This window comes from Mauremys mutica, chromosome 8 (genome assembly GCF_020497125.1).
Source record: "Mauremys mutica isolate MM-2020 ecotype Southern chromosome 8, ASM2049712v1, whole genome shotgun sequence".
Classification (NCBI taxonomy): Eukaryota; Metazoa; Chordata; order Testudines; family Geoemydidae; genus Mauremys; species Mauremys mutica.
This window is the reverse complement of record NC_059079.1, coordinates 87,959,335-87,971,727: the sequence shown is the minus strand read 5'-3', so window position 1 is coordinate 87,971,727 and position 12,393 is coordinate 87,959,335. Positions and strand designations below refer to the sequence as shown.

At 41.2% G+C, this 12,393-nt stretch overlaps 1 protein-coding gene across 2 annotated transcripts in view; it reads right to left on the bottom strand.

Annotated features, from left to right (window-relative positions):
* The window catches only part of ATP10B (ATPase phospholipid transporting 10B (putative)), a 235,171-nt gene that overhangs the window by 29,385 nt on the left and 193,393 nt on the right, over window positions 1–12,393 (bottom strand). The window contains exons 7-10 of one of the 2 annotated variants that reach the window (XM_045028481.1): window positions 11,501–11,632; window positions 9,466–9,593; window positions 7,664–7,916; window positions 3,882–4,117 (exon numbers count right to left, since the gene is read on the bottom strand). In XM_045028481.1, the coding sequence (XP_044884416.1) occupies window positions 3,882–4,117; window positions 7,664–7,916; window positions 9,466–9,593; window positions 11,501–11,632 (749 nt within the window). Of the gene's footprint in view, window positions 1–2,863; window positions 4,118–7,663; window positions 7,917–9,465; window positions 9,594–11,500; window positions 11,633–12,393 lie in introns of those variants that run through there. The other variant, XM_045028482.1, reaches the window with a different exon arrangement.

Sequence of the window (12,393 nt, the reverse complement as noted above, 5' to 3'; positions counted from 1 at the left end):
ATTGAATTGGTGTTTTCCAGCCAGCCCTACCACACACAGAACATTGCTTAAACAAAAAAAAACAAAAAAAAAGGAACTCTTTATACTTCCTTTTGGTCCCACATCTATTTGGCATTTACAGAAGATTCGCTCTTGTTCAGCACTATTACTTTCCATTAAAGCTCAGCAAATTCCATAGCATACTATTATATTAGCAGCTCTCCTACTTTAACACTTCTCTTGGCAACAGCCCCACCAGGCAGGTGCTCACAGCAGATGCAGTACTAACCTGTATCCAAAAATCACTCTTCTCAGCATTGCAAAGATCTTAAATTTTCCTTTTATCATGGGCTACCAGTTTTCATAGCTGGTACAACACTTGGAAATTCGGCATTTAGAAGCCAAAAAAAAAAAAAGTAGAATCCTTTGGCCCTTTGGACACTCCTGTCTACTATATAGAGAAGAATTTTTTTCTTTCCCTTTGTCTGTTTGATACAAAGATTCAGGAAAATGTACGTGGAGAATCCAAATTCTAAAAACATAAGAATGGCCAGTGGTTCATCTAACCCAGTATTCTGACTTCTGACAGTGGTCAATGTCAGATGCTTCAGAGGGAATGAACAGAACAGGCAATCACTGAGTGATCTGTCTTGTCATCCACTCCCAGCTTCTGGCAGTCAGAGGCTAGGGACACGCAGAGCATGGGGTTGCATCTCTACCATTTCTGTGTATAGCCATTGATGGACCTATCCTCCTTGAATGTATCTAGTTCTTGTTTGAACCACGTTATAGTTTTGGCCTTCACAACATCATCGGGCAATGAAATCAATAGGTTGACTGTGCATTGTGTGACGAAGTACTTCCTTATGGTTGTTTTAGACCTGCTGCCTATTAATTTCACTGGGTGACCGGTTCTTGTGTTATGTGAAGGAATAAATAACATTTTTTAATTCTCTTTCTCCACACCTGTCATGATTTTATAAACCTCTATCATATCCCCTCTTAGTCATCCCCTTTCTAAGTTGAAAATTCCCAGTCTTTTTAATCTTTCTCATATGGAAGCTGTTCAATACCCTTAATCATTTTAGTTGCCTTCTCTGTTCCATTTCCAATTCTAATATATCTTTTTTGAGATGGGGTGACCAGAACTGCATGCAGTATTCAAGGTGTGGGCGTACTATGGATTTATATAGTGCATTATGATATTTTCTGTCTTTTTCTGTCTCTTTCCTAATGGTTCTTAACATTGGTAGCTTTTTTGACTGCTACTGCACATTGAGCAGATGTTTTCAGAGAACTATTCACAATGACTCCATGATCACTTTCTTGCATAGTAACAGCTAAATTAGACCTCATCATTTTGTATACGTAGTTGGGATTTTGTTTTCCAGTGCGCATTACTTTGCATTTATTCACATTGAATTTTATCTGCCATTTTGTAGCCCAGTCACCCAGTTTTGTGAGATCCCTTTGTAACTCTTTGCACTCAGCTTTGGATTTAACTATTTTGAGTAATTTTATATCATCTGTACATTTTACCCCTTTTTCCAGATCATTTATGAATATGTTGAACAGCACTACTCTCAGTACAAATCCATGGGCGACCCCATTATTCACCTCTCTACATTCTGAAAACCATTTATCCTACCCTTTGTTTTCTATCTTTTAACCAGTTACTGACCCAGGAGAGGACCTTGCCTGTTATCTCAGGCTCTTAAATAAACTAAGCAGTCATAAGCGTGGGACCTTGTCAAAGGCTTTCTGAAAGTCCGCTATATCCACTGGATCACCCTGGTCCTCATACCTGTTGACTCTCTCAAAGAATTCTAATAGGTTGATGAGGCATGATTTCCATTTCAAAAGCCGGCTTGACTCTTTCTCAAAATATCATGTTCATCTATGTCAAGGGTGGCCAACCTGTGGCTCCGGAGCCACAGGCTGCTCTTCAGAAGTTAATATGAAACTCCTTGTATAGGCATCGACTCTGGGGCTGGAGCTACAGGCGCCAACTTTCCAGTGTGCTGGGGGTGCTCACTGCCCAACCCCTGGCTCTGCCACAGGCCCTGCCCACACTCAACCCCTTTGTGCCCCTCCCCTGAGCCTGCCATGCCCTCGCTCCTCTCTCCTACCCACTGAGCCTCCCGCATGCCACGAAACAGCTGATTGAAAGGTGTGGGGAGGGAGGGGGAGGTGCTGATTGGCTTGGCTGCTGGTGGTCAAGAGGCTCTAGGAGAGGAGTCGGGTGCTGATGGTGGGGCTGCTGATGAATTACTGTGGCTCTTTGGCAATGCACATTAGTAAATTGTGTCTCTTTCTCAGTCGCTGGTTGGACACCCCTGATCTATGTGTCTGATAATTTTGTTCTTTACTACAGTTTCAACCAACTGACTTGGTATTGAAGTTAGGCTTACTGGCCTGTAAGTGCCAGGATCGCCTATTGAGTCTTTTAAAAAATTGTTGTTATATTAGTTATCCCCCAGTCATTTGGCATGGAGGCTGATTTAAGTGATAGGTTACATACTACAGTTAGTAGTTCTGCAATTTCATATTTGAATTTCTTCAGAGCTCTTGGGTGATTATCATCTGGTCCTGGTGGCTTATTACTGCTTAATTATTCAATTTGTTCCAAAACCTCCTCTACAGCAAGTAGAACAGGAAACCCTATTTCTAACTGAATTTGCAGTGTGAAGTGAGAAAATTTCTAACTCCCACCCTTAAAAAAATGCAAAAAAAAACTAGAGAGAGGCAAGAAGCTATAGATTCTGATTCAATGATTTTATGATAATAGGAAAAGTAGTTGGGGAAAAATTCTCTTGAAGGAGATGTTTTACACACCTGAAATGTCATGATCCATAAAGCAAATAGATACAGAGACGTTCTCAATGTACTATGTGGGAAAATGGGATGCAAGACAACAGACCAGCAAGCAATAAGATTATCATGAAATAAATAGATTCCAGAAGTTAACAGAGTTCTAACTGATGTTCACTTCTTCATAACAGAGATACTGAGTTAGCAAGGCAGAAGCTTGAAATAAATGCATTCATAAGCCTAAATCCCACAAACAAAAGTCACTGAGAATCAGTGGGCATAAGAGATTTCCATCCGGAGCTTCTTTGCAGAATAAGGGCTTAAGGTTTGACCCCCTAACGTGCTGAGCACTCTGGCTGAAATCCAGTAAAGCACTTGAGTATGTGTGTAACAGAGCAGAGTGCAAAAGTAATAATATTTGGGAAAATTTTGTTCCTGTTTTCAAATTTCAAAAAAAATAATCAAAATTCTGAATTTCAAAAATTTTCAACCTGCTGTACAGCTGGTAACAAAAATGGGACAAAATTTTTACAAAAATTAGAACTGAAAACTTTGACCCATTTTTTCTGCTGAAGTTCTGACAAACTTGTAATGAAATTCTGCAAGTTTTTGATCAGCACTGGTGTTTAGTTTTAAGCATGTGTACTTGAAATTAAGGCTGTGCCTAAGTATTTTGCTGGATTGAGGCCAGAGTGCTCAGCATTTTGTAGGATTACAGTCTTATTTTGGAACTATATTTTATATAAAACTCAAATTTTATATTTTTAACTTTGTACTAAAAACCATACTAGGTTCACTGTATTTTATCTGTAGTGAAGTGAGACCTGTCTTCTGACAATAACAAGATACTGGTAACTCTCCTGGTGGCTCAATTTGTCACTTTTCCATGATATAGTGTAATAGATTGAGATTCATCTGGGGTGACCATGTAGCATTCTCCGGCAAGTAGCAGGTTATCGTTTCCTTGCTCCCAATCTAGTAAATGAGTGCTGTATCATTGACTATTTTCTCCTTCGGCTCCCTCCTCCCCTCAAAAAGTTGCATGAAGCAGAGATCCTCAAAACGTATTGACTGAATCTGAAGCTACTCACTATGGTACTGCTGAACGCCACTTGAGACTGAAGGCTGTCACAACGCCCCAATGATTTCTTCCTTGCATGTCCCTGAAAACGAGCCCGGGCACTTTGGCACCTCCTCAAAGGCTTAGAGTTTTTCTGTTTTAAAGTGTCTGGTTTCTCGATCTTGATAACAGGAAGAGCGAAATGCTGATGTCTTGCCCAGTCTTCATCATCTGAGTCCAGTTCTTTATGGGTCTCCAGGCGTTTGGCTGGAAGAGAGAAATCAAGATCTTGCCTAGTCTTTTCTTGTTATTAGCAGTATTACTGAGAAGATTTTATTATTATTATTACTAACTCTGATAATCTGTGACACTCTGTACCTCAAAATGACACCCTGTACTCACATATTCACCACTGTTATATGATTGTATGTTTTGCACAAAGTATTCCTTGTGAGGTATCATTTGAGAAGTCATGATCTGTGGAACATTATTATCCTGTTGAATTGTATGCATAACCACTGTATGTGAAGTTATGGAGTTTGCTATATGTTTGTTACTGAAATATGTTGTGAGTCTGGGAGACACCCACAGCCTTTCAGTAGCAACAAAGGAGCAACTAACACCTCCAAGCCAAATTTACATTAGGGATAGTCAGCCAGATGTTGATGGCCCATTAAGGAGAATCCACTCTCCCAGAGGGCCCCTCCTGAAGCACATAGATGGAAGCCCAGTGTCTCCCAGGGCATTTAGAACATGTGACCTCGGACTCCATGTTTGAGACACTCTCTTTCCATGCACATGGATTGGAGGGGGAAGGGGGAGGTATCTAATTTTGGGATGGTGACATCAGTCCATGGCCTCTCTCCTCTTCCACCTACTCTGAAGGCAACAAGAGCACTGGGAAGACAAAGACTTTGAACTGGGGAGATTGGTCTCAGGCTGAGAAGAGAATTTAGCCTGCGTATTAAGAACTGTAACCTGCCTGCAACATCCAGTGGAGTAAGAAAAACTGATTCAAATCTTGCTTAGTTTGATAAAGTTTAGAATTTAGACTGTGATTTTATTTTTATTTCTTATGTAACCAACTTTGATCTCTATGCCTAACTCTTATCACTTAAAATCTTTCTGTAGCTAAAAAACCCTTGTTTTAATGTTTTATCCTTACCAGTGAGTCTGTCTAGAGTGCTTGGGGAATCTGCTCAGATTACAAGGGCTGGTGCATGTCCACTATCCTTTGATGAAGTGTTGAACTAATTAATGAGCTTGCATTGTTCAAGAGAAGATCTTGAGCAGGTACATTTCTGGGGTGCAGGGCTGGGGGGATTTGCTGGTGTTTCCCTGTGTAGGTTCATGAGTGGCTAAGAGCAGTGTCTCTCAACCTTTCCAGACTACTGTACCCTTTTCAGGAGTCTGATTTGTCTTGTGTACCCCAAGTTTCATCTCACTTAAAAACTACTTGCTTACAAAATCAGATATAAAAATACAGAAGTGTCACTGAAAAAATGCTTAATTTCTCATTTTTACCATATAATTATAAAATAAATTAATTGGAATATAAATATTGTACTTACATTTCAGCGTATAGTATATAGAGCAGTATCAACAAGTAATTGTCTGTATGAAATTTTAGTTTGTACTGACTTTGCTAGTGCTTTTTATGTAGCCTGTTCTAAAACTAGGAACATATCTAAATGAGTTGAGGTATCCCCTGGAAGACTTCTGCATACACCCAGGGGTACACATACCCCTGGTTGAGAACCACTGTCTTAGAGAGCATTTATGCAACTTATCTAGCAAAACATCATGAGAAACAGCCCAGGCTGGAGAGTTAAGAGGACACAGCAGTGCCACAGTTCCAGGTTGTACACTGAGGACCCATCACACAATCTCTAAACCATCACCAGAAAAAAAACTTCCATGCAGTTCAGTTTCTTGGCAAGCCTCTCACTGAAATGTTTATCATTACAAACCAAAACAACAAAAAACTGATTACTTTTATGGACTTCTGTTAACTAAAGTCTCTTTAGCTGCACTTTTTGCAGTTCAGTGGAACAGAAGAATGAACTATTGTAATTCACAAATTTGGTAATGTTTTCACTCACAGAGCATGAAAATCTATTTGGCAGCTGCTGGCCAGCTTAATGACATTCTAAATATAATGTAGAGGTGGAGTAGTTATATGCATAGTAAAGAACTTTGGGCCTAATCTTGCATTACCTACAGGAAAAACTCCCACTGAAGAATACAACATGAAAGGGAGTTGCGGTCAAATGGGAATTTTGCCTTAGCTAGGACTGCGAGATTAGACCAATAATATTGTTATCCCTTTTTGATCCAAGTGGCTTGTGAAAGTTTGCCGCCCTGTGGGGACTGCAGTTGGGTATAAAAATTGACAATGAAGTCTGGTGTTTTCTTTGAGACAAACTTATTTATTTAAAAGGAACATAGGGAATCCTGCATCTCTGAATGCAGAAGGAATCAAAACAAGACAGATTTTTTGCTTACAGTCTCAAGCATCTTTAGTCAGCACGGGACCCAGAAGCCCATTCTCTAGCTTCTTTCATGGCCATAGACTGTGCTTGTCCAGGCTCTCTCAGTATGTCTTGCTTCAGTTTGTCTGTCCCTGTGTGTGGTCAGTTTGTCTGTACTTCAGCTTCTCTCTCTCTTTCTCTCACTCACACACACATTGTGCCTTCCACCTATATGGTGTGAGCAGGGCCGGCTCCAGACCCCAGCGCGGCAAGCACGCGCGTGGGGCGGCCCTTTCCCGGGGGGGCGGCAGGCTGGACTGGTGGACCTGCCGCAGTCATGCCTGCGGGAGGTCCACCGGAGCCCCGGGACGACCGGACCTGCCGCAGGCATGACTGTGGAGGGGGCGCTCATCCCGCGGCTCCAGTGGACCTCCCGCAGGCATGACTGCGGATGGTTCACTGGTCCCGCGGCTCGGCTGGACTTCCCGCAGGCATGCCTGCGGCAGCTCAAGCAGAGCCGCCGGACCTGCGAACCGTCCGCAGCTGCGGGAGGTCCAGCCGAGCCGCGCGACCAGCGGACCCCCCGCAGTCATGCCCGCGGGAGGTCCGCTGCTCCCGCGGCTCCGGGGCGCCTCCCACGCATGACTGCTTGGGGTGGCCAAAAAGGGAGAGCTGCCCCTGGGTGTGAGCTTATGCCTATTTTTAGGTGGGGATCCTTAACTATCTCTTACAGCTATCTTAAATGAAGACAGCATTCACACCCATCAGTTTCAATGAGGTTTTAACAAAATCTATAACAGTATTTATTAATGAAAAAGTAACTATCAGCAATGGACCTAGCCAAAAAAACCCAGATTCAAATACCCGCAAACTTTGGGGAACTTCAGATATGGACTTTGTAGTTTAGGCCTGTTTCTAGCAAACTCATAATTGTTCCTACCTTCCGCATTACTCAGATGGTTGTATGGTAATTACTTTTGGACCCACTGAGTTTAATTACCACTTATCTCACTTAGTAAGAATCAGGGAAAGGTAGGGCTGGCAGTTACTACAGTGCAGTGAATTTAAGAGGATATTTCTTCCTTGCAGTCCTGAATTGTTGATCACAATAGAGCAGAGGCTGAGATGTTTGATGTAGGAATATGAAGATTAGTTATGTGGCTTCAGAATAATTTTAAAAACTTCCCTCTCTGGTGAACCTTTATAATAAAACAGTCACCAAAGAAAACAAAACAAAAAAAAAACCCCAAACAAACCACAAAATGGAATACTAAGCCACATTTAGCTAGCCAGGAGAAGGTATAGTAGGATCATAATACAATAATATTTCTTTGAGTTTTACCATTTTCCTGATGTGAAAACTCATTTCCATCGACAGTACAGCGCCGAAACACCATTTTGTTCTCTGTTAGTGTCCCAGTTTTATCTGAGAAGATGTACTGGATTTGCCCCAGATCTTCAGTGATATTTAGGGCTCGGCACTGTATGGGCAAATCTACATCTTCATCATACAGGTCGATGTCATTGTGAATTAAGAAAACTTGGCCCAGCTTGACGAACTCGATGGACACGTATAGAGAAATGGGGATTAAAATCTGAAAGAAGAATGTTCCACAAGATGTTAGAACCTCAGTGGTGAGTCTTTTCTCTCTCTGTACTTTTCACTGTCAGACAAGTTCCACGTCAGCTGCAGTCATGACACTTTATGGAGGAGAAAAAGAACCAGTTCTTTCTGGAGTCTAAGTCTTATTAATTCAGTGGCAGGGAGATTTTTCACTGTCTCTGTAATTCACAGGGAATGTATAGGCCATGGTCACCCTCACAGAAGCTCTGTGACCTCCATGATGTAACATCTTGACCATAAGCACATGCATCTCCTGACTCTCACTAAACATGTATCTATGGGAATGATATATTACCAGGAAATTCATATTCTAGGACTGAGGCTATGGTGCCAGAAACAGCCATCCAGAAGTGGAATGATGCTGTACGCACAATAGCACCCTATGGATATAGCAGTGGATGTGGGTCAAGAGGTGCTATATTTGGAAGTGCTCAGATGGGATTCACAACACTATCCAAAATGTGTTTCTAGGCCAATGTGCATCTTGCTCATATTGCTCCTAAAATAGGATGGACTAGCATATTTTTCAACTCTTAATATAAATACATTTAATAAGTAACTGCTTTTTTTTTTTTACCACTTCTCCCTCTCCTGTTATCCCCCCAAAAACCTCTAAATTCCCAAAATGTACAAGTATTCTGTTTCAGAAATAGTGCATAGCTTCCCTAGGGATTCTACCAACAGCTCAGAAAATTGTCCTCATATTTTATTCATATTAAACAAATTCTGTCTCTTTAAATCTCAGTGGTTATAATAATAAATATGAAAAATAAATCCCCATTCCATAAAATGTTCTCAGTTAGGCTTAATCAGATTCAGATATATGGTCTCCCAGTTCTAATTTATCTTCTTTTTCTACGCCAACACAGCCTTATCTAGTTATTATTCCCTGTTGGTAAAGTGTACAATAATTTTTGTTTCACTGTTTCTTTGAGCTACTAAGTAGAATTCTCATTCTGAATCAGGTGAGAAAACACTGAACGTTCTAACACACTGATGGAATTGTCTTCCTTTGTGTGAATGCGATCAATTCTGGAACTAGTTTAATGATATTACCATCTCCTTCATATCAATACACTGGGGAAGGGTCAGAAAAAAAAATCTGTATCTTAAATATATATAATTGTGTGTGTGTACATACATATACCCATGTCCATACTATAGTGACTATCATGAATTAACTATAACAATGTATGGGTTTTCAGATGCTGTAGAACCCTAAAACTTAAGAAGCTTTCAAGATAAAAAGGTGCTTCCACCTGATGTATAGCAACTGGTTCTCTACCATGTGATCTTTATTTACAAATACAAAAAAGGCTGTTATCACTTAAGCATTCTAGAATAATGTCCAAAATATTGCACTAACTGCTGTACACTAGTATTTTGGACCATTTCTGTAAAATACCACAGTATTTTTACAAAAGTTTAAAAATAAATTCTACTATCAAGAGGCTGTAACTTGACATCTGCTTGCCAGCCATTATATCAAAGCTACAGATTTTTTAAAATTTCTGTTTTACCTGTAACAGGATTATCATTGTCAAGAACATGTAGAAACCAGCAAGAGCCGAGGAAAGGTGGTTGCCATTCGCGTCTGGGACTTCGTATGGTGGGCGTTCTGAAAAACTCCCATTCCAAATGCCATGACCTATATAGAAACAACACTATTTTAGTGGACTAAGCTGAGCAAAACAGTCTTGAAAGGCCCCACCTCTTCCCATTGAGGCCACGCCTCTTCTGGTTGAGGCCACGCCCCACTCAGGACTCCGGCGTACCAGTAAGTCCTTTAAACTACTTTCACCCCGGTCTTAGGCCACATCCAGAAATGGATGATTCTTCCCCCTCAATTTCTCCAAGATCTCTTTCCTTTTCTTTCCATCCCTGAAGACAAATCTCCTCAAGGTTTCATTGCTTCCTGCCATTACTACTGCAACATCGTTATTTCTGACCTCCCAGATATGCATGTTGCTCAAGAATGCTGTTAGCTTAACAGCACTGGAAACTGAATTTCCATACAGAACTAGTGTAGTTTGATACTGTACAGGCAGTCAGCAGGAACACAAGCTTCCCTTGCACTGTCCTGGCCTCTTTCCTGACACTCTTAAAGAAGATGCTATTAAATGCCAGTTGTGGAAGCAGTTTTTGTGATGTGGACATCTGTCCTACTAAGAACTGGATAGAGACTCCCAAATTATTTCATGCTGGCCCTGAAAACACCTGTCAGATGGCAACAGCTTTTGGCTGCTAAAGACCTTATTATATTTGAACAAGGATGATTATCCCACTATCACACTCATGAGTTACCTACTCCCCCAAGTTTTGCTAATATTCCATTATCTGCAAGCAAGATACTGATCACTAAGTCATCAGTAATATTTTTTGTTCTGAAATCCTATATTAAAACAATTTTATCACGTAAACCAAACTACTAAACCACTGTTGGCACCAAAGGTCATTTTAAAAAGATGAAATCTAGTGGATTTATTACTATTTTACATGTTTCACTGTATGAACATTTCATGTTTAATTCTTCATTTTTTTAAAGATAAGCAGATAAATTGGGTTTTAAATGTTTACTTTTTGTATCTGTGTCCAAACATCACATCTTAACGTAAAGGATTTTGCTACTCAGGGATACATGAGCATGGCAAATACAAGAGAGTCTAAATCTAAATGACAGCAGCCCTGGAACAATGAAAATTAAATCTCTCTCTCTCTCTCTCTCATATGACAGCTGAGTTGTATGCAAACTGAAATCCCATTTCTAAGCCAAAAAAAAAGAAAAAAAAAGCAAGCTCATTCCAACATGAAGTAGCAAAATTAAAAAGGGATTAACTCAGTTCTACTGTTCATCTTAAACAGATTCCTCTTTTCTGATGCTCCCTTACTTCTAGAAGTACTAATCTAATGGCTTGCTGATATGTCACATTACAGCTCTCATGGGAAACTACCTGGAAACTTGTTAGGGCTTTAGTATGGTACGATACAACTCTCTGTGAGTGAACTCCATCAAAGCTGTAGCACTAGGCAACTTCATGGCAGTGCTGCAATTTAGTGAAAATGCTTCAAAACCACAAGAAACCTACAGGAGCCTTTGTAACCTCTATAAAGTCATGGCCCATGGAAAACTCACTGGGCTGCAACTTTGGCCCTTTCTTCATTAGAGTTAAGAAAATGTATTGATCCTGCTCTGACTAGGATAGGACCACAGTCACTACTGGAATGCAAGCCTGTGCTGAAGCTTTCTGCAATGCAATGGAGATGACCTCTTCCACGATTAGCATCTAGCAAATCCTACTAGAATTGGAGATGAAAATTCATACCCACAACTGAATTTCTTCCCATATTTGGGATTATTCAGATTTGAGATTTTGATTCAAACCCATTATAAAGATACGTGTCAACCCTGAACTTTCAGTTAAGTTCCCCAGAGTAAAGGTTTTTCAGATCTAGGTTTTGGAATAGACACACGCCTAATAAGAACAAATCTTAAATCACCTCAAAGAAAACCAAACATTTCAAATGGAAGAGGAGATTTTCACCGTTGCTCCATACCTAGTGCTCCAATAAGACACATGATGAACAGAAGTCCCACACAAAAGAAAATATCAATGTTCATGCGCCGTTCTATCTTGCTGCGTTTGTAACGAGGCCCACTGTTATTCAGCATGGCCTTGGTTTCATGACCTTCAAAAACACAAATGTAGAGAGATTTGTTTATTTAGTTTCTTACCTGGGGGAGGGGAGAGGGAACAGAGACAGACTTAATACATATCTATACCCAACATGCTGGTGCTCACAATCTTCACTTGACTCCAAGCATTTTACTCAGGGTGGGGGGGAGATGGGGAGGGGGGTTGGTGCCCACAATCTTCACTTGACTCCAAGCATTTTACTCGGGGGGAGAGGGGTGGAGGGGCACGCACCGGAGGGGGGTTTCAGATGGGAGTGGTGTCAGGGCTGGAGGATCACAGGAGTGTTTCCCTGCCTTCTCCACCTGGTATCATTTACCAGGAAGGAGCGTTCCTGTGCCCTAAGTCACAGCAAATGCATTGCAGCAGGGCATTTTACCTGTACAGCCTAGTGGGGCCCAAGCCTATCACACACCATTCATGCCACTGTCCCAGGCATTCCTATTTATACTAAATTGATGCATTTAGGTGGTAAATACAAGGACCCCAAATTCTCACTTACACCAAGGCCCCGTAAGAATAGCCGTTTGCAAGAGGTCTCCCTGGCCAGCATAAGGCATATGCCAGCTCTGGTCCCAGTCCCTGCAATACAGGGCATGTCAAGGGCTGACTGAGGTTGTGGCTGGAGTATAATGTACAATGGCTAATGTCTGCTTTCCGGAGACCAAAGGCAGCAGAGCATACATTAGAGCAAAACTGAGTGGACTTAACTTACATCAGTGCCAGGCAGGTCCCGCCTTCCCCAGAACACAAGGG